General features: G+C 36.2%; 1 protein-coding gene across 1 annotated transcript in view; it reads left to right on the forward strand.

The window, feature by feature from the left end:
- Window positions 1-18,420, forward strand: part of clybl (citramalyl-CoA lyase) — a 77,563-nt gene extending 59,143 nt beyond the window's left edge. Inside the window, exons 4-8 of the mRNA XM_088913841.1 lie at window positions 1,427-1,528; window positions 2,485-2,578; window positions 3,236-3,403; window positions 9,934-10,058; window positions 11,278-18,420. Coding sequence (XP_088769967.1) covers window positions 1,427-1,528; window positions 2,485-2,578; window positions 3,236-3,403; window positions 9,934-10,058; window positions 11,278-11,406 — 618 coding nt within the window. The 3' untranslated portion in view covers window positions 11,407-18,420. The remainder of the gene's footprint in view (window positions 1-1,426; window positions 1,529-2,484; window positions 2,579-3,235; window positions 3,404-9,933; window positions 10,059-11,277) is intronic.
- The last annotated feature ends 3,008 nt before the right edge of the window (window positions 18,421-21,428 follow it).

Consider the following 21,428-nt stretch of genomic DNA (forward strand, 5'->3'; position numbering starts at 1 on the left):
CGCATTTCATACGTTACGTGAAGCCTGTTGTCTCGCAAGAGTGCCAAAATGGATTTGAAATTTTGATTTAAAAATCTCTTGTGAATAATGCAGAAAAGATAGCCAGTGAAAAGGGAAAACTAGCGGCCTCCAAAAAAAGCTTCCTTCTTTTAGAACAGATTTTTCTTTCTATTAGGGGGAATAATATGCTAAGCCTTTAGCGTTAGTTTTTATGTTGCCATAGCAGCGTTACTCCTGCAGGGTTGTGACCTCTGATGATTACAGTACAAAGCTTATTGGGTCTTGAAAACCCCTTTGAAGATGAAAAGTCTTTGATGGTTTATATTTATGCAAATCTCTTAGATATGATTTATCCAACTGAGATTGAATGGAGAGATGATTAAAATTCCCTTTTTTAAAAAAAAATCCTTCAATGATGGAATATTCTTTGAGTTACAACAGGCTTGTATGTGGGATATTTTTGTAATTATTTACAAAAATAGCTTTTACTTACCTGTGGTTATTTTTATCTCTCTAGAATCCCCTGTGTTTAGGGAGTGGAAGGAAGAGAAATAACAGATTTCTACTCTAGTTTTTTTTTCTACTTTTTCTTTTATTTAACTTGCTTTGAAAGAAAAAAATCTGACGGAGGGAGCTTTTGTGTGTTTCCAGATGATAGATTTTGGAATTTGGGCTACCCCACTGGCAGCCCAAAGCTAGCTGTGAACTGGTCTCTTGGAAAAAATTGGAATGCTTTAGTCTTCAAAGAACTAAACTTCATTTTAAAGCCTTCTTAGGTAAGCTAAAATATTAGGGGAATCATACAGAATAAAGGGCATAAGAAGTATCATATCAAACTCTGTGGCAAGAATTCTTATACCAATCACACTATTCTTTCTATCAGGGGACCCTAAACTACATAATACTTCAAAAAATATATTCTGAGCCAGACTTAATCGTTTATTCTTTTTTTCTCTCCGTCTCTTTTTCAAAAGAAACCGAAGACTGTAGTATTTTTTCAGAGAAATGTACAAAGAAATAAAATAGTGGGAAAATACCCACTGGCACAGTGAACTGAAATTCTATTTGGATCAAAATGTGACAATTCTACGAGTAATGTTTATGACTTAATTACATTTCATGATACTTGGCCTGAAATCTAATTAGAAAACCTTTTTTCAAGGTCTTATGTACTGTTGGGATTTCAAAAGAAAAAAATCATTCAGAACAGCTCTAGAAGGGCTCTTTTGTTTTTCACAACTGAAATAGTGTAACACTGTTAAATAAGCACAGATATCATCTGTTATGTCAGTCAGACAAAAGTCCAAAATCCATTGGAATACATAACTTCCAGTTGATTCACTTTCTCTTTATGCTCCCCCAATTAATTTAAATTGATAAATTGTTGATTTGTGAGAATGAAAATGTTTTTCTTCTCTATTTTCAGTTTGTTGACAAGTTTCTGCATCTCTTGAGGGGAAGAACTCTGGTGGAACCCATTCATTTGATTACATTTGTGGAAACAGCAGTTGGTTTACTTAATTTTAAGGTAAAATACAATGTTTCAGCAGTGCAGGAAAAACATCTATCATTTTTGGAAGACATTTGGAATAATCAGCCAACACAAAAGATGCCCATATCTAAGCAGATGTCCTTGTTCTTATTTTGTAGCAGTGCTCGTATAAAATCAAACCAAGAGGTTGTAGTTTTCTAGATGTTCTTTGTCTTCCAGTAAATTGTGCACAAGAAAGACTACTAATTCAAAAAGAGGCAAATAAACATACCCTGCATTTCGTAAGAAACATGATCATTCCAAAGTTGTTCTTTTAATGAAACATTACCGAGTAAACAGCAAAATAATTGTTGTCTTCCTGAATGCAGGGAAAAGGGGGGGTCTTTTGATTCTTTGTGAGGAATTGTGCAGCACTCAATTTTTTTTGTTTGTTTTGTTTGTTCTAACAACCTCTCTCCAGCTTTGGCTAGACTGAGTCCAGAGCCTTGACAGGAAAATATCGCTGTGTCACAGCGAGAAGTGAAATTAATTTGGAACCTGACAAAAGAATCAGACAAATTCCAACTGCTCCATTGCTGACACAATGCCATATCAAATTCCAAACTTTCTTCACAGAGGGTTGTTTTGCAGTGCTCTGTATTCTTCACCCAGCTCACTTACTTTGAACCAGAAGACAGAGCAGTAAGTAAGGCAGCTTTCAGTAAACACAGAAGGCAATGATATTCATTTTGAGCTTTTTAACTAACGTGAAATCGAACTTTAGTGTCACTGGTTCCACACGTCCATTTAAAGTGGTTCATCATCTGTCTGGCTCCTGCACTCTTGTTTTCTCATAAGATATGAAGATGAGGCATTTTTTTTGTATATCCAGTCTGGGAATACCAGTGGTAACACTAGGCAGTTTATACGGTGAGTTGACAGTTTGCCAAAAACTATGTTTCCTTTCAGCACACTGACATCTTTGGCTTTCTTTTTGTTCCCTTTTTTCACAGTCTGTCTGTGAAGAAATCCATCAGCTTGGACCAAAGGCTGGTCTTCATCATGATGGGGTGGTGTTTGGATCAGATGATTTTTGTGCCAGCATAGGTTATCATTTTATTTTCTTTTTGTCTAATTCCTTGTTATGTGTAGTGCATCCCTTTCATTTTTAACCGATTTTTGATGTGTAAAAATGTTTTTGATTGAAAAACACCACAACCAAATACAGGGAAAGAAAAATGTACAGGACTGGCAAGAGATTCTGTCTGACGCATGCATCAGACTTTTCATGTTCTGGCATTGAAGGGCTTCTTTTTATCACCAATCAATGTCAGCAGTTGCATTTAGGAATTTCTGTTACACACTTAGAGGGTTTTCCCCACTTGCAATGTGTGAGTATCATCTTCATGAATGAAGAAGACCAAAATGTTAAATCCATAGAAAATCCAGCTTCCATCAGCCCATTGTTAGCAATAGTGATTATTTTGTACATTCCCGTCTTTCAAGAAAAGCTGTTAAATCCTACTTCTGTAATACTTGCTGCAAGTGCTTTCAAAAGCAATTAAATTATTAAGAAAGCCTGCGAATGGGGATTTAGTGACAGTCGGGTCTATCTTGTATTTTCTTGCTCCCATTTCAAATCAGGGTTTTGCCGTGTTCACATGCACTTCTTACTTGATGTAACCAAGGATTTTGACAATATTTTGATTCTGTTTCATCTTTATATTTCGTTTTTATATCTTCCGTTCTTATGGTGTGTTTTAGGCGCCTCTCGGACGAAGGATGCAACAGAGCTGCTGTACGCCCGGCAGAAAGTGGTTGTCACAGCAAAGGCCTTCGGCCTCCAGGCTATAGATCTCGTTTACATAGACTACCAGGACGGCGACGGTCTCCGGCGGCAGTCAAGAGAGGGCGCGCTGATGGGCTTCACCGGTACGATCTGAGCCTCCGGCTGCACGCACACACCAGCACTGGCACAGCTGGCGCACATGGCAACAATCAGCCACAGTGTTTATAACATTTAACCCACGAGTATTTCAGAAATGCTAAAAGTTTGCCATCTGTCACTTTCATTGAGATAAAAAAGACACAAACCAGCCACCTTTTTCTGTCAAAAACAAAACAATTATTATTATTATTATTATTATTATTATTATTATTATTATTATTATTATTATTATTGATTGGAATGGTATTGTGTCCTCTGTACTATTCGGGACACTCCATGTTCCAAAAAAACATTATTTCAGTCTAAGGAGTTTGGAGGTGACGTTAGGAATGCAGTGTCCTCATCGATTACCAACAGGATGGATTTTAATCACAGTGCTTATTGTGCACAAGGTGGAAAAATGCAACAATTTCTTAAATTCATTCTTTTTTTTTCCCCACACTGATATTACCCTACAAATGTCACATTTCCTTCCTTGGTTTTGACATTTCTTATCACGAAAAAAGAAAAAAGGAAAGTAATTTCAGAGGAGAGTTGGGAGGAGATGGGGAAAGCTTCGGCAGTAATACACACGGAAGGTTCGTAGCCAAGCAACACACAAGAGAAGCACATACAGTGGATATGTGTCCACAGGAGGCTGGAAATGGAGCTCCAGTATGATGAGACTTTTAATGAATGTGTAATTGATGTTTGCAGTATTTAAATTATTCTTACCATTCATAATCTATGCATATGATAACTTTTACTTCTTTACCATAAGCCAGAGTATTACACATTTACAGCTTCATATCTTGCCATAGCCGGCACGTTATTTATCCTGTCATGCTTTTCCTTGCACTGAAATGAATTTATTTAGACTTCTTATTTCTCCCGTCTTACTGAAATAACACCTTTATTCCTCCGCTCATTTGTAACGATTAAGAAACAAAAAACTATCACATTCATGGTCATAAAGTGTGGCATAGTCTCTTAGTATTTGATTGATGTGTTCATACATTTTGGGGGTTTGAAAAATACAGGATTGTTACAGAAAATACTTTATCGTATTGCAGTTATGTGTACAGGAATGGGGGGCAGGAAATTTTGTTTGGTCATTTTATAATTCTGAATCTATAAAAATAAACACACAATACTTTTATCACATGCTTCATGGTAAACAGGAAACATTGAATAATAATGTGATAGCTTTGTCATTAAAGATAGTTTCCAGACATGATTTTGGCTCCTTCTCTAATTGTTATACAGCACCTGCTTGCTAATCATCACAGTCAGAAAACTGGACACTTTGTGCATGGCAGTCATTTGCTTGCACCTGGTGGAATGCAGTTAAAGGTTTTTGTTTCTGCAATATGAATGGTGCAGGATTTTCACATCAGCTGTGCTCTTGCAGTGATTGAAGCTGATTTGCTTGTGACCTCATTTGCCTTTGCTGTTCTCTAGTGACATTGCAGACGGTCCAGTTGGAGCTGCTCTGTTTACAGTTTTTTTAGGATCAGTGTGGAAAGTGTATGCATTTAGTGGTGGAAAGGGAATTAGATTAAAGTCAGCATGTTGTTGCTGTAGGAATGTGTGACATGATAGTGATTGGTATGTATGCTCTTAAATAGTCACTAAAAGCACTGAATGTCAGAAACAATGCTATAGCATCAGTCTCTGATTTTCTTCACCAGCCCTCTATGGCCTGAAACCTTCCTTTCAGCATTCATCTTTACTTCTAAATTTGTACCCGTGGACTAGCCCACTGAGAAACGGCACCTTTCCTGAAGTCCGAGAAGCAGCAGAACTAACAGATAGGACTAACATTCCAAGCAGGTGAAAATTTCACAACATGAGAAACAGGATGCAGCTGAAACTTTTTTTAAGAACATTCTTTTAGGAGCTCGAATGAAATTAATACTGCTAGATTTAGCAAATGATTTGCTTTTCTGTTTGTGTGCTTTCTTAGGCACACAGACTAATCAAAGATTATTTTTTAGTAAAGCCTAATAAACAATTATTGCTTGCTTCTTCTCAAATATTAGTTTCAAAACTGCTGTTTTGCGCTCATTCCTCCCAGTGTTTTCAATAAAAAGAAAAAGGATAAATCACTGTAATTGTTCAATTTCAGTTTTACTCGGAGGACACAAAAGGCAATGGATTAAAAGATTAACTCTGAGCGCCCTATGCTGTATAATCTTAGTTAGTGGATATTAGTACTTAGAGTCTACTTAAGCAATAATACTCTCCACAGAAAAGTGTTACCTGCTAGATAATTTGACCCTTGCAAGTAAAGCCTTGTGCGACAACTGTCAAGGTGATGAATGAGAGACAAGGTCAATTATCTGGGTGATGATGCATCGTGAGGTTTCTTTGAGTTGATAGATTGATCTTTTTAACTTAAAGATGTATTTTTAAACACTGGGTACACAATTTTATCATTACAAATTTATAATAATTATATACATATGCACGGGATAAAACAATACAATTAGATCACAATCCATCTCTGTGTGGGGGAATTACCAATGCGTATGTATTGCCGATTATGCAAAACAGCGATTGCTATCTTTGCTATGATTGTATGATGACCCGAGAGCATTAAAACTAAATTTTAATTGAATATGTGAGTACTATATTGCACCGCAGCACCACACGCTACCCTGTTTTATATGGAGGCTCAGATTAGTCAAAAAGCTCCGAGGAGGTGCTGAGCACAGATGGCAGAACGCTATAGGCTGAGAGGACAAGTAGCCAGACCATTCCACTAGAAGAGCCAATGGCAGTGCAGTGAGTGGCATCAAGCCACTCAGTCCTGCCACAACGTCACTCTTCTAGCTGTAGCTGAACTTGGATGGCTGTAGAACAGGTGGCAGGAATGCAAAGAGGGGTGTATTTTCTTAGATCGAAATAGCTTGTGAAGGAAAACCCCCTGACTTCCTATCTGTGCCACTTTCTGTTCTCTGAGGGTGTGTGTGACAGCCGGGACACTGGGGCTTTTAGTAGCAGCTCCCTGCCCTTGATGTGAAGGGGGGCAGGAACAGGGATTGTGGTGAGCGTGATTTCTGGTGTCCTAGACCCATTGAAGCTTCTGTGCCCTTTCAGGCTCTCTTTACATTGGGAAACCAGTTGCAAAAACGTAAAACCAGCTTCTACGCACAACGTCTGCTGTTTTTTCCCCAAACCTCTCCTGAGCTCCCCCTCCTCCTCGCAGTTCAGGTCTTTTTCTAACAGAATCTGATCCATTTTGAAATGAATTCAGCTGTTTGATGCATGTAAAACATGCAGGAATTTTGCATGTAAAAGGAAATGAAAACATACAGGCGTATTATACAAATCGTAAAGGATAGTATTTAAATACAGAGTAACATCAGCTGATGTGCTGGTAGGGAGGGAGGTGTGTTCAGGAGAGGCACACCGGGCTGCTACAGTATACAGCACATACCCAGCAAAAGGACTTTATCAAAAACCTCTTTTTGGTAACATTCTCCTTTTCTCATCCCCTTCATTTTCAACATGTATTGACATTCACTGCGATCTTACAGGGTTTGTGCACCTGAAAGTGCTGTTGACATTTATCAGCCAGCTTGAACAGTTCTTCAGCTTCTTCCCTACCATTAGTAACTCTTGTAGTTGGGAATATGTCATTTGAACATAAAAGATTAATTTTACAGAGAAGAGGACAAAGCATCAAAAGTGTTGATAATTATGAGAAAGTTGCTGACAGGATGGCCATTTTTTAAAGAAAACCTTTGTGATTAAGTACAGTATCTGTCATTAACAGTATCTTCACAGTGATAAACCCTTGCCTAAGAAATATTAACATATCTGATCAATCTTAAACCTGCCTCCACTAATATACATTATATGTTGTGCTATAAAAAGGAAAGCAATACTTTAAAAAGCCTAAAAATTACATAAAGATTTGTGTGAGCAGGTGAGACTATTGTTATGTTGTTGTTAGCATGTGGCACTACACCTTTAAGAATTAGTTGCTTTGAAACAACATTAAGCCTTCCAGTGCTAATTTGTGCTAGCTACACAGTATTTTTCAGAAATTAATATTATATTATTATTATAACTGTGTTTCAAGCTAAACTGTCCCCCTGAGTGGAAAGACGATTAAGTTTCTAAAGTGGAGTTGCATTATTTAATTGTAAGTCAATGAAATTAAGCCAAAGAAATCGTCATGCACTCCACACCATAGAAGACGGGCAAAATCGTTTGGAAGTCTGTCAGAACAGCACCACAGAGATAAGAAATGCATTCAGCTGAAGTTTCCGTTTTCTCGGTAAGTGGGGTTTTTGTATATCAGGCAGGTGGTAATTTTTGTGTATATTCCATCTCAGGTCACTACAAAAGAAGGAGAGGAGGCAGTGCCTGTGAAAAATAAGCAATTTAAAATGGCTGACTTCTGCTGAACGATCCAGTAATGTGCTGACTATAAGGAGATTAAATAATGAAACCTCAAAAGCTGTACAAGCAATTAACACTGTAAAATATTTTTATGAAAGAAGAATTGCTTTATATCCAATCCATTTTAAATAAAAAGTATCAATCCTTGTAGCTGAATAAAAAATATTTTTAAAGAACAGGAATATTATACTGTATATTAATAAACATTGTAAGACTAATATGTTCTAACTCAAGTATCGATTTTTGTACTCACATCATGAAGTTTTATTTTATCACTAAATTTACTGAATACAATTAAGTGACAAAAATGAATCTACAGTTTAGCCTTCTGTCTAAAATATCAACAGTAAATGTCAACATTTACAATATAGAAATGCAAAATATAAAAATATGAAGACTATAGAGTGTATATATATGAATATTAATACATTTTGACTAATTATAACATGAAAAAGAAACAGATTATCCCCAAAAGCATTGAATACAATGTTATATAGAGCTTTTTCAGATCTATTTTAAATGACAGAGAACTGTAAAATAATTAGTGATATAGTATTTACTTATAAGAAAAGTTGTCAGTGATGGTAGACAAAAAAAGGAAATGTAGCAAAATATGGATACACCATTATAAAATGATATTTTTCTGTTATGTTCTAATTGCATTTACCACATTATTTTCTTTGCACTCAGTCTGAATTTTATGTGGTTGGTTTAGCTGTTGGAAGAGTTCATGTGATGCTTTGGTTTTGTAGAGTTTACAAGGTAAGCTGGAAATTGGGCAAGCTCTATTTGATGTTTATTTATTGGTGGTTCTGACATTTCATTTTTCAACTGCAAAGTGCTGGCATTCAGTGAAACCTGGACCACAGATGACTTCTTCATTTTCCTGAGACTTAAAACACGTCCTGTGAAGAGCGACATAAATTTGAAAGATGATAGCTTTTAGTTTTTTATTTTCCTCTGGTGAAGAGAGAAAAAAAAATGACAGTGTCTTACATTTACCTACGGGACATGACAGGTATTGATCTAAAACAAGATCTATCAAATGGCACTGTAAAAACAGGATTTCACGGTCGTACATCATAATGGCTTGCAATTTTTCACCCTTATGGTTGTTCATTAATATGAGCGGTTCAGCTATTTAATAATTGCCGCATTTCAGCCTGACATCTATATCTATTTTACAATGATGTGACTGCAAACGAAACAACTTCAGTGAAAGCCTACGTCCAAGGCAAGACATTGAACATTTAGGATTAAACTCTAACTGAGCTCACACTAAAGTTGCAGAGCTTTTTGGAGCTCGGAGTGAAAATCGGGATGACACCCATGATGAGCTATGATTCATAGCATCCTCTGTCCCTGCTGTTTCCTTAGAAGTCTCAGACAACTTGGGAACTGCCTGAGAAGATAGAGTGTAAATATTAGGAACAGAACCGCTTGAAAATGTAGCTTCTGACCCAGGCATTCAGTGCATTGAAAATCCTTCCTCAAAACATCACAATACTGGAAAAATATTTTACAAATCAAATAAAATAGTATGAAACATGTTTTAGATACACAGGAACACTGTGCATTTAGTTTAAGACATTGCATTGATTTTTTTCTTATCTAGGTTGAGAACTATTTTTGTAAACCACATCAGCATCATGCAGAGATGTAACAGTGTGTTTTCAAAGTTTTAACTCAAAAACATTTAATTATGCTTAAACAATTAAAATATAGATGATCCTGATCTTTTTTGCTAAGTTTTAGGAGTGCTGCAGTGGAAACAATTGACCTTTGATATAATATTATAGATTTGAGTAGGAAACTACTTAAAATACTTTATTATAAGGCAGCCTGATACATTAAAAACAGATTGATTAAATGTATTTTCCTATGAAAAAGAAATGCATTGCATATGGAAATTCCTTCACAAATGTGTAGCGATTGACCTCATTTGGCTTATTTTAAAAAAAAAGTTACATCCAGCTTATCTGCATATATTTTAATTGAAACTATAAAATTTTTCCTAAATTATCAGAGCCTTTTGCCTTAAGCATGTCTTCCATTAAAAAATTATTTGCAAACTCAAAACCCTGTAAACGTATTAATTTGTGCCATACTCATCTTCACAAAGGTAAACAGGTGATTCATCCCAGCCAAATTAAGATTGTTCAGGAGGAGTTTTCCCCCAGTCCAGAACGAATCAGGTGGGCTCAGGAACTGATAGATGCATTTGAAGAGCACCAGAAGTTAGGAAAGGTAAGCATTTGTGTTTATGAAAATATATTGCTCATTTTTTGTACTTTTTGAAAGAATGCAAGCTAAGATAAACTTGATGTGGTGGTTCATTTTGAATACACAGACCATGATTCCATGATTGGCCAAATGAGTTTTTTTTCTGGCAATACTTGGAAGAATGTTTATCATATTTGCGCTATGGAATTGATAGCCACTTTAGAATAAATGAAAATATCTTCATCCAAGTAAAGTGGAGTTTAATGTTCTGAGATTTTAAAATGGAAAAACAAATTAAGTGTAGAATATTATTGTTGCTAATTTAGTGCATCATTGAATCTTCTCTTTTCTGCTCTGTGGGCTATTGCTGCTTAGATGCTGCAGTGGTGAAGCACAATCTGCCTCCACCTGCCAGCAATTCGTACATTAGAAATAGCCTGGAGGGACAATAGTAGTTTTGCAGTGTTGTCAGTTCATTATTTTAAAGGTTGCACCATGACAAGTTCTAACTTGTTTTTTTTTATTTGTTTGTTTTCATTAACAAATCTCCTACGTACTCTTTAAGGTAAACTAATCTTACAGAGCTGATTAGGATCATGTTTGGAATTCCGGTTTACATTCTGAGATGTGAGATAGAGGACTTTTTAAATGATTTTTACCGAACCGCTATTCAAGAATGTATGAAAACCAGACGCTGCAGCTTGTATCCAACTTTCTGTCATCTCACTTCAACACAGTAAAAGAAGCCTGCCAAGCTATATCATAAGCGACTGCACCATTGGTTATCTTTAGCATGAAGGGTTTCTTTCTGGATTAAACATTCCAACTTGGTGAAATAAATCAGTTTTTAAGGGGTGGTTTTTAAAAAACAACTATCATTTTCAGTGTAGTTGTAATTGCTTTAATTTATTTTTCAGTGATTTGCCACGGATTAGTGAACAAGCTAAATCATTTTGACACCATGATAGTACAATGCAGTTTGGACCTTAAATACAGAATATTTAACATGATGTTTACAGTGTTTCTCTGTATTTTTCCCCAAATTTAAACTGTAGCAATTGGCTTTGCACATAACTCTCTAATGCATTAAAAATAATAATTATAATAATTGACTGTTAGGACCATGCTATTTTTTAATTATGTCCATCCCAAGGCAAGAAAGTGAGAAGCAAATGCTCTTCACACAATAGCTACTTTACTTTATGAAAGTAAGACCTGCTCTTGTTATATTTTTTGTTTCCAGGGTGCATTTACTTTTCATGGCACTATGATCGACATGCCTTCGTTAAAGCAGGCACAGAACATTGTCACTCTGGCTGTGGCTGTTCAGAAGAAAGCACCTGCTCCTGAAGTCCACGTCCCCACTATATGATGAATGACTCTCTTCTCCTGGATGAAACTGAGGTTTTTCGTTATTGACACGTTTTTTTAGAAAAATACACTTGATGTTTTAAGCCATTAACTGCCAGTTAATTGAGCAATCATAGCACGGTTTTAATAACCTTATTGACCATGATGTCATTAAAATAAAAGTCAAAAGTGTAAAACCCACTTTGAAACACCACCAATAAAAAAATACTCAAGTACACATTTGAGGAAAATGCCGAAACATAAGATTTTTATATCTTGTCATTTCCTGAAAAGAATAAGCTGCCTGAAATCTGTATTTTTTGGACATACTTGTAAATCCTGATTTTGTTAAACACAAACATCTAAGAAAGTAATGGTATGAGTATGACTTTGTTCTTAGCATGTGTTTTCTTTTTGAAGAAAGAAGGATAGCCTAACTCTGCTTCTTTGAAGACCCCTGTGTAAAATCTGCCTCCTGCTACCCGCAGGTCAGAAGAGTCGCTCTCCAGTTGCTGAGGTTTAGTCAGCTTGGAGTAAGGGTAAACAAACAGACCAACTCGTCCTTGTTCCACTATTCATCCCATACTCCAAACCAAAGAGCTGAAGTGTTTTTTTTCCCTTTCTTTTTTTCCTCCAAGCTGCACTAGATCAAAGTTGTGGTTGCCAAAGAACCTCAATGAATTTTCTTAAACCAACAATCTCAGATTTTGTTTCAGACCCCTTACTAAATCACAGCCCTTTGTGCACTTACTATGAGGCACTGTTCTCTGTGAAGTGGGGATGAATACTTTTAAACTGGGCATCAGCCCTACACTGACCTCCTCAGCGGCAGGGCAGCCTCACTTACACAAACACTGCAGGAGAGGCTGTTTGGCTGATTTTTTGTATGTAAATATACAGCAATCTTGAAGTTTGTTTTGTTTTGTCATTCCCTTGTCGCCTGCTATTCATGTTTTTCTCTAAAGGATGGCTTTTTGTGTGGCACCACATCTTCATTCTCTTATGCAACATCCACAGTAAAACAAACCAAAAACATAACCCTGAGCCCTACAAACAGGACCTTCTCTCCCAGACTTTAAGAGAATATTGTCAGCGGTTCTATCTGAGATGATGTAATTCTCTTGAATTACACCACTGCTACAGATAGCTTGTCTCATGAAGAACAAGGTTCCTTTTCTTGCTTGTTGTTTTGCATGTTATTTTCAGATATTTCCTTTTTTCTTTTTGGTTTCACTCTTTGTTGACAAGTTTTTAGAAAAAACAGTAATGTACAGTGAACTGTTTGAATATTTGACACATCTGTTGGTGACTATGGGCTTGATCTTGCATGATCAATTGTGTCTGAGGTTTATGCCAGGCAAATGCCAGACAAAAAGATCGAACCCACTGCTGTGCCCAGCCAAAGGCCTAACAATAAGCTGGCTTTCTGGCACTCGGCCACAAACTTTTTTGGGGGCCTTTTGCTTTCATTTATTTTTAATTTTCTAATGGTATTACATTTGTTTCCCTCAATCTCAGGTTTCACCTGCTATCATTTCTCCAGGTTTGGAAGGACCGTGCTGATGTTGACTCAAGTCTTAGCCCACAGTTAAAACCCCTATCCTAAGGCTGACAGAATTAACTGTAAGTGTATGTTTTGGTGTGAATTTTCCCCAAACTCACTTTAGGGCCTACCGCCTCAGACATTTATTTTGGGTGATGGCTCTTCTTAAATCTAGAAATGTCTATAGTTACAACTTCAAAATGCAAGCTATTCCTTAACAGCTCTTTCACCCTGGACTGTAAATAATACAGAACAGGTGTTAATTCAGAACGGTCTTTGTATCTGCTATTGTATCAACTGCATTGGTCGGCCCTCCTTGCCTGACTTTCTAGTGAGGGTTCATGGTCAATTTCAGTGTGATACATTTCTTCGTCTAAGATTTTGAAAACCGTATGAATTTCTATGAAAGGAATACCTGCTTGACTCGCATGTATTGTCAGTAAATGAAGGTTTAAGCTTGAAAGTCAATTTTGCGCTTATTTAGGAATCCTGTATGAGTACAGTTCTAATTGCTTAGACATAACATTCCCCCTACCCCCAGAAGGATAATTAGCAAGGGTCTTGTTCCCAGAAGTCAGTTAGTATTTGATGGGTTTTGTAATGATCAAAGTGATAATCATTTTTATATTAAAAATGGATACCCTGGGTTTGCCTATGCGTTCTGTTAATTTTATTGATTTAATTGTCACATTACTTCAGATAACAGGAATGTGACTTCTTCCCCTGGATTCCCTTCTAATATTACGTGGCACGTCCGTTGTATTTCCAAGTTGACATAATCTTCTCAGCCCTCGCAGCAGATTTAAATACATTTTACTAGTAGTCCCTGAGAGAGTAAATTACAATTAACACTATTAAATTCTTACAAAACCTGACGAGATTCAATTATATTGAAAATGAGATAGGAACACAATTTCCTTGAGTGCAAAGCTGAATGTATCCTTAGATTGGTTTAATAAATCATCAGGTATAATACTGTGCGGAATGTGTGTATGCAAAGCACTGTCAGAGGAAAATTAAAATGAAATGTTTTGCATAATTTTTTCATTAATCTCAATAGGACCCGTGTGGTAAAGATTGTTTTATTCCCCTAATTTCCCGCCCGGGGGTTCTCCAAATAATGTCTTCATTGTTTTACTAGTGTGCTAATGACAATCTGTGACAACCTCATTTTAACAAAGGATTATTTCGATGCAATAAAATGTATCGTTTAAATTAAAGGCAAGGGGCCTTTGGAGCCATTCACTCGCTTGGGAAACGAGACATAACAGTAATAAAATTGAAGCGGGCAGGATTGGTAATAATTGGTGTGAAGGAGGTAAAAGCAGTGCTACTGATAGTATTTAAATATTCCTTAGTTGTTTTCGGTTCATCATTGACACTAGATTTTAAAATGTGAATTTGAAGTATATAAACAAAAAGTAACCAAGAATGTATGTTATTTTCTGTAAAATCCCAAGTATAACTGAGAGCAAACTCGATCCCAGAAGTCTCAAAAAATGCTACTATGAAAATCCAGTTTTGCTTTTAATGTTTGATGGTTATTGTTATTATCATCTTTTAAGATGCATCAGCTACTTATTAATTTATCTGAGAGCTACTGAAGAATGTATTCTTCCGATTCTCCTCAGCACTTTTTTTGATAAGGAGAAGCGATTCGCGAGTATATTTTTACATTGACAAACCTCTACAGAAGCTCGCTAAATGTATGTGAAGTGTGAGCATTTTTTTTACTTCGACTTACTTATTATACCCCGTAGGTGGTTCGTTTGTAGAAAGAAAATAGAACGGATGAGAAAGAATGAAGTATCCTTTGTCTTTCTGAAGTACATTTCCATCCATCCATTCATTATCAAAAAGCCGCTTATTCAGATCTACTTTAAAAAAAAGTTTTAAGATTGGGGGCACTTCTTTCTACAACTAGGGGATTCGTGAAACAAAACGGATTACGAGATTACCAGTAGGATTTTGTGCATATTAATGTTAGTGAAGTGCACCTAATGGGGCTATAATTGCGCTCAGGATGGGTCTTTGTACAAACAGCCCTCAACCCCTCCAACTAGCTTTTTACATTGAAAGTGAGAAGTTTTTTTTCTTATTTTTCCGTCTTCGATCTTTAGAGTTGGACTTTTTATTCGAGTTCTTTATTGTTTTTCTCGGAAAACTATTACTTTTATGCACATTATCCCAAAATGCAGCTTTATGCAAGACAGCGCATTTTATGCAGGAACAGTTTCTCCATTCTTTTAATTAAATACCTTTAATAAAGAAAAAATAAGGCATTTTCAAAATCATGTTAACCACTGGACTTACGCAGATAAAACCATGGAAGAAGAAACTCGAGACACTTCATTATAAACTAAACCTATAATTGATCAAGCTTCTCGGGACCATGAAGTGATTAGCCGCAAGTTTATTTTTTAACCAAGTGAAAGCTCGCAAACGTGTACTTGTGTTTTATGAAAAACAAAGTATTTACTTGGTCGGTGTAAGGTCCCTTTTAATGAAACATTAATTCTTTGAATTGTTTCATAATTTTTTTTAAAGTTTTTTTTTTCCTTCGAGGCAAAGAGGCTTTTCCACTCTAGTAAACTAATCCTTTATTAACTACACAATGAATATTCGGTCAAGCAAAAACGATCTATTGTTGCAAATTAATTTAGCTCAAACATGACGATGCTGTAGCATATGTATACCGATTTTAAGTTTCCGATCAACTAAATTTTAAAATATTTGATATGGGAACTCCAGGTTTGAAGTTACCGCTTAATTCAGTATGAAATATTTAGCAAAAATATTTTCATGCGACAGAAAAAAACGTTTAAATTAACTGATTACTAAAATCCAAATTATATTGAACTACAAAAGTGATTTTATCCAAATCTTAACGCAGTTCCTTGGCAGTTTCAATTTTGCTGATTTAAAAGTTTTAAGGTTGAAGCCTACGCAATAAAAATATAAAGTGAAATGTGTCGTACTAATTACACAACATAGACAAAGATGTTGTTAAACGTTTGTTTTTATACGCTGAACGGACAAAAGACAACTTTCGTCTTTTTGAAATACTTGAGGGAAAAGGCAGTTCCCAGGATATTTTTATGGAAACGAACAATTTTGAAAATATTTTTTTTCAGTTCGTGAGATATGTGTCCAGGCAGTATTCGTCTGTGTTGTCTGAAGTAGAACGAAAAGGTTTTTTTTACGTGATATGAATGTATTGTCTTTCAATACCATACAATTGCTTTTATGTGGCACATGGTTAAAATGTTAAAAGTATTTTTATATTAGTAGCAATAGCATTTTAAGCAGTTGTGTACACTTGAAGTTAATGTCCGGATTGAATAGCTACCCCGTTCAAAAAGTTGATACTGCGATGTGTGCGAAGGGTTAACGTTTAACCTGAAGCTAGTGAAAGTTGTCTGACTGAATGTCATTTCCCTCGCTAGTAAAGTGATCCTTGTGTTGGATTGCTGTGTGTTTTAGTGAAAGGTAATCCCCTCTCAATGGAGTGCGGCTTGTGAAGTTTCTAGGAGTGGGACGATGCTTTTCTACACTCTGGATAGTTTGAACTGACTCTCTCACTTTAATGGTGACAGATCAAAGGCAGGACCGTCTCCCAGCGGACCCCACTAAAACCCAATCTCTTTGTCTGCTGTTGCTAGGATTCTAGTAAACTAAGAAAGAGTGTCAGGGGCATGTTAATCAGACTCGTTACAGTGTGACAAAGTCTTCTCCAACTTTTCATTTTTACTATATTTTCAGCCCCGTGCACCTGCAGTTATATTGCTTGTCTGGTCTAAGATCTTTTTATAAACGCTCAATAACTTTTGAAGCCGTAACTTCTGTTTACTTAGCAGCTCCATTCTCCTACGCCGGCTCAGCAATACAGACTTCACTTAGCTTACACACGTCGAAAAGGTCGAATGTTCGCACGTTTCATTCCAAGATTTTCCATTTTCTTTGCCAGTTTTATGAAATTTGAATTGCAATTCACTGTTTTATTCAAGTCAGGATAGCTCTATAGGGGAAGATATGGATGGGCCGATTTTGCAGCGTTTTGAAATGCACGAAGAACTTTAACGCTTTCTTACTTGTGTCGTTTCTTGAGTTGTTTTTGTGAAGATGAAGTGGAACTGTCCCCACCAGAAACATCCGTCTAAGCCCGCTGATGGTGACACAGTTTGAAGTTATTTTTATTTTCAGATAATTTTATCATCTCGAACTGAAATATGGAAGGTGAATTTTTGTGCACACTTTTTAAATCTAATGTTAAATGTCTCTTCCACAATAATTAGGTTTGCTAATTGTCTTCAAATGGTGAGAAAATATTAACGAATATATTTAGAAATACGACCTTGACTGATCGCCAGTTCATGGCAGGTAACATTTTTATCTTCAAGAGGGCTGTATCTCCTCTACACAATTGAAATCAGTCATCGAGAATCCTTATTATTAGAATCCTTATTAAATATTTTGCAACAATCACATTTGTTTCATAATCGGAAAATCATGAAAAGCTATAATTTTAACAGTAACTGCGTATGCATTCTTTGTGTAGGGCATAATACAGGAAACGTCCCAGGTATAGATATTACCAACGCTACAAGCTGTATAATGTCTACTAGTTAATTTGTTTAGGAATCTCCTTTGCTTTCCCCTAAGGTTTTACGACTTAAGAGTAACGATTTGTTAGCTAATGCGTCCTTTCTGATCTCTACATGTTGGAGTGGACGTTTTTATGGTCATTTTAAACTGGAGTTGGTCATCTAGCGCTGGCCCATATCAACTATGAATATTTCCAGTCTATTTCCGTGGAACTGGCCTAGTTTTTTATAGTTCTCATCGGTAGCGTTTTGAAATAAACATTTTCATCTCTGTCTGTATGTGGCATCCGAGAAAGACAGAAGGTAGCTTCCCCCTCAAAGGGAGAGCATCAGATACGTTATATACTTTTATGATACGTTTCGATAGCACTGTTTTAATTTTAACCTTTTCCCATTAGATGCTGATCAATTTAATGAGCATTTCTAATTGATGGTGACATGTGATTAATACTGAACATATTTCTGGTTATATTTGCTGTCAATTAGTTATTTCAGAGCGATTGTAGTAGGTCAGTGAAAGTTCTTAAATGATCATCTTCTAGGAGTTTCTTCGAATTTGTGCAATCCAGTAATCTAATAAATGAGTTTAAGTGAATTTAAAAGTGATGTGGAAAGTCTGCACCCGTCTTATATAAAGAGATTCTTCCACTCTTTTCCACTTTCCACCTTTAAAATCAAAATTTTTACGAAGATTGTGAATGCAGCGTATTTTTATTTTACTGATGAGTAACATATATAAATTAAAGGAATTCTCAAGTTGATTGTTTCCATGCAATAACATATTGTAATATACCTTTCTGTTTATATCTGAAGTTTGTTAATTATTCCACTGTACTCGATACTTGAACTTAATGTACTCTGCCCTAAGGAACAAATAAATATAAGCACTTGGACATTCGTCTGTCAGTCTTTGTCCCGTCGGTTCGTTAGTCTCCCACCCTATCTCATATAAACATACTGTGGGATATTGACAGAAATGCTTTCAGCGTTTTCCAGAACCTCATTGTCATTCTGTAACATAAGCACAAGCTCCAGTTACATAGCACACACAACATTCAGCTAAGCAATATATAAATTGAGTTTATGTACTTTTCACCTTTGAGTACATTTGCATCCAAAGTTTAAAGTTTAACAGGCAATTCAAACTAATGTATTTTAGAATCTAAATGATCGAAACTATGGAACGTGCTCTGTCACATAGAACTACTCGTTATATGCTGAGTGGTAACGAGTTCACTGTTATTTCAAAATGCATTTATGTGCGCTATAACAGAACCAAATAATTGTTCATTATCCATATTCACGTTGGAAATGAATTAAAACAGTCGTGTCTTTGCTGATACACGCGATAAAATAACAACACGATCGAATAAGAGGCAGCGTGCTGTGTGATTTACGTATTTGCCTAGCTACTGCCACTACCCCTACTGCTTTTCTGATGATGCCCGAACAGCGCAGGCGCCGTCAGTTCAAAAGTTTGCCGGCGGATGCTCTCAAAAACCGAGAAAAAGAGGAATGGATGCTTATAAAACCCCACATTTATTGCTGCATGGTTGTTAGAAATGATTGCAGCGTTGCGCACGAAAAACGATGCGTTGGCCGCATCTAGACAAAGCAGGCGACTGGTAAGGATTCAGAGAACTCCCGCAGACACGAGCAGTAAATGTGCACCCTACCACAGACTCTATATTAGTGAATGCAAAAGCACTGATTCATTGGAAAACAATGTAATGCTTAGGGGAGAAAAAAAATATTTTATTTCAAAGGTGGTTTAATTTGGGAAGAGGCAAATTAGTCCCTGTCCTTTAAAGGGGATATGAATTTGCTAAAGATAAAGTTTGCGTTATCATATGTAGCCCATGAAAGGTCTATATGCAGCATGCGTTAAAATGTGTGTGAACGATGGAGAATAAGTTGTACAGGATTTCTGTCGTATTTTGAGCTACAAGTAGATTGCAAGTACTGCAATGTTAATCCATGTAGTCTTTCAGGAAATTAACACGTTCAAGTTACTTTTTGTCACACTCTGAAGTCTATATTTTTTTTAGAATAAGCTTATTTGAGTTAAGTGTGCCCACATACCGCTTTATACGAATCCGTGTTTATAATTATAGTTGATATTATAATTGCAATTACACGTGACATATATCTGATAGTAACCTATCGCAAGGATCTCCATATAAAATGTGAGTGTAGATAATCACCTTCGCGTCCTTCAAAAGGAGAGGCGTGAAAGGGGTCCCAGTGATTGATAACCCCCATTATGTTTCTTAAATTTCCAGGTTAAGTTGCAGCGCTCTGTTTATTAGGTAATTTACTCACAGATATCACTCACTGTCCTACATCCGTCAGGCACTGCGCTAGTTTTCCCGTTTTCCTCCGTGAACGTGACTCACATAGTTCTATTGACTTTTTCTCATTTGATCGAACCTATGGAAGCTTGGAATACTCTTCGTCACAATAGGAATTGCGACACCCGTGGCATAGCACATTTGATTAACACAACCCCGTGTGACACAAGTTGTATTTCACGTTTATATAAAACATGCTGGAAGAAGTGAATAAACTGTACAAAACAAACGATGAGGACACCCACATGATGAATCCTGTCCTGCGCTGAAAAAACGCCCATATTGCATGTAGCCTCAAACTTTAAACATAGTCTAATCAAGATTTTATACACAGCGCCAAGGGGTATATCACACATTTGCCATCAGAGGAGCTATCTGTACTCTAAGAAATGTTGAAAACTGAAAAAGATATAAAGTATTTATCTAACAATAACGCGTTTTCGTAGCAAAGTATAGCACTGTGAGATTATCATGTTGAAAATATGCTGCTTGTTGATTTTAACGAAAATATCTTGTCGGTTTTCGAGTACACATTACCTTGTTTTCAGAACGATGGTGTAGGTGAAATATTTTTAAGTACTGATAAAATGAATCTGCAAATATGCATCGACACAATAAAAGGCGTTAAATGCGCAGTGTTAGGAAACAGACCATTTGTTAACATTAACACAATATCATAGTACATTTTCTGTCCAGATGTTATAGGGCTACTTTAACACAATGTTGCCGATTTTTAAGAGAAAGTCGCCCAATTGTATTGTTATTATCACGACATGTTCAACATGTTTCTGTCTGTGCAAGATGGTGAATGCTGGAACGAAACGGGCAGTATCGAAATAATACAAAGAGCAAAAAGAGGCGTGTTAATTTTAACAAAGCCTAACTGTGAGATTATTAAACTGGATAAAAACAACTGTCTAAACAACACTCGATTAACTCATGTTCCTGAGGAAGCGCTGGGGTGAGAGGAGAGGAGCAGGAGAGATGTTCGGCGGTTTGGCTACCTCCGAAGATATTACAGACTTTAAAATATGAATTATGTTATACGAAGTGACACAAATTAAAAGTCACCCGAATCACGTGTGATTTTATATCATTCGGCTTGTTTTATCAAATTTTAATGATAAGATAGTAGCATTTCATGTTTTGAAATAAATGTTACTGTTACTTCAATTAGTTTTTATTTTGCTTCACTTGAGAAACACGATGTGGTCAAACAATTCACATTTCCAAATGAAGCAAGAAGAATATATTTATATAGTACTTAGCTGTGTCACAGAATATTACACCTTCGATACTGTATTTTTATTCTTAAAAAGTTACTTCTGTCACGACATATAATAAGCTTCTTCACTGATGAACTTTGAAAGACTGGGTATTACATGTCTTAAAGATTGCATCCAGAGGATATTAAATCACTGCTCAATGATGTGATGAATAATGTTTCGTTTCGATTTAATAAATTAATTGAATTAATTGAGAAATAATGTTCGCTAATCTAATACTTGAAAATGTCTAGATCTGTTTCAACTTTAACGTTACCTGA

This window comes from Atractosteus spatula, chromosome 4 (assembly GCF_055471065.1).
Source record: "Atractosteus spatula isolate fAtrSpa1 chromosome 4, fAtrSpa1.hap1, whole genome shotgun sequence".
NCBI lineage: Eukaryota > Metazoa > Chordata > Actinopteri > Semionotiformes > Lepisosteidae > Atractosteus > Atractosteus spatula.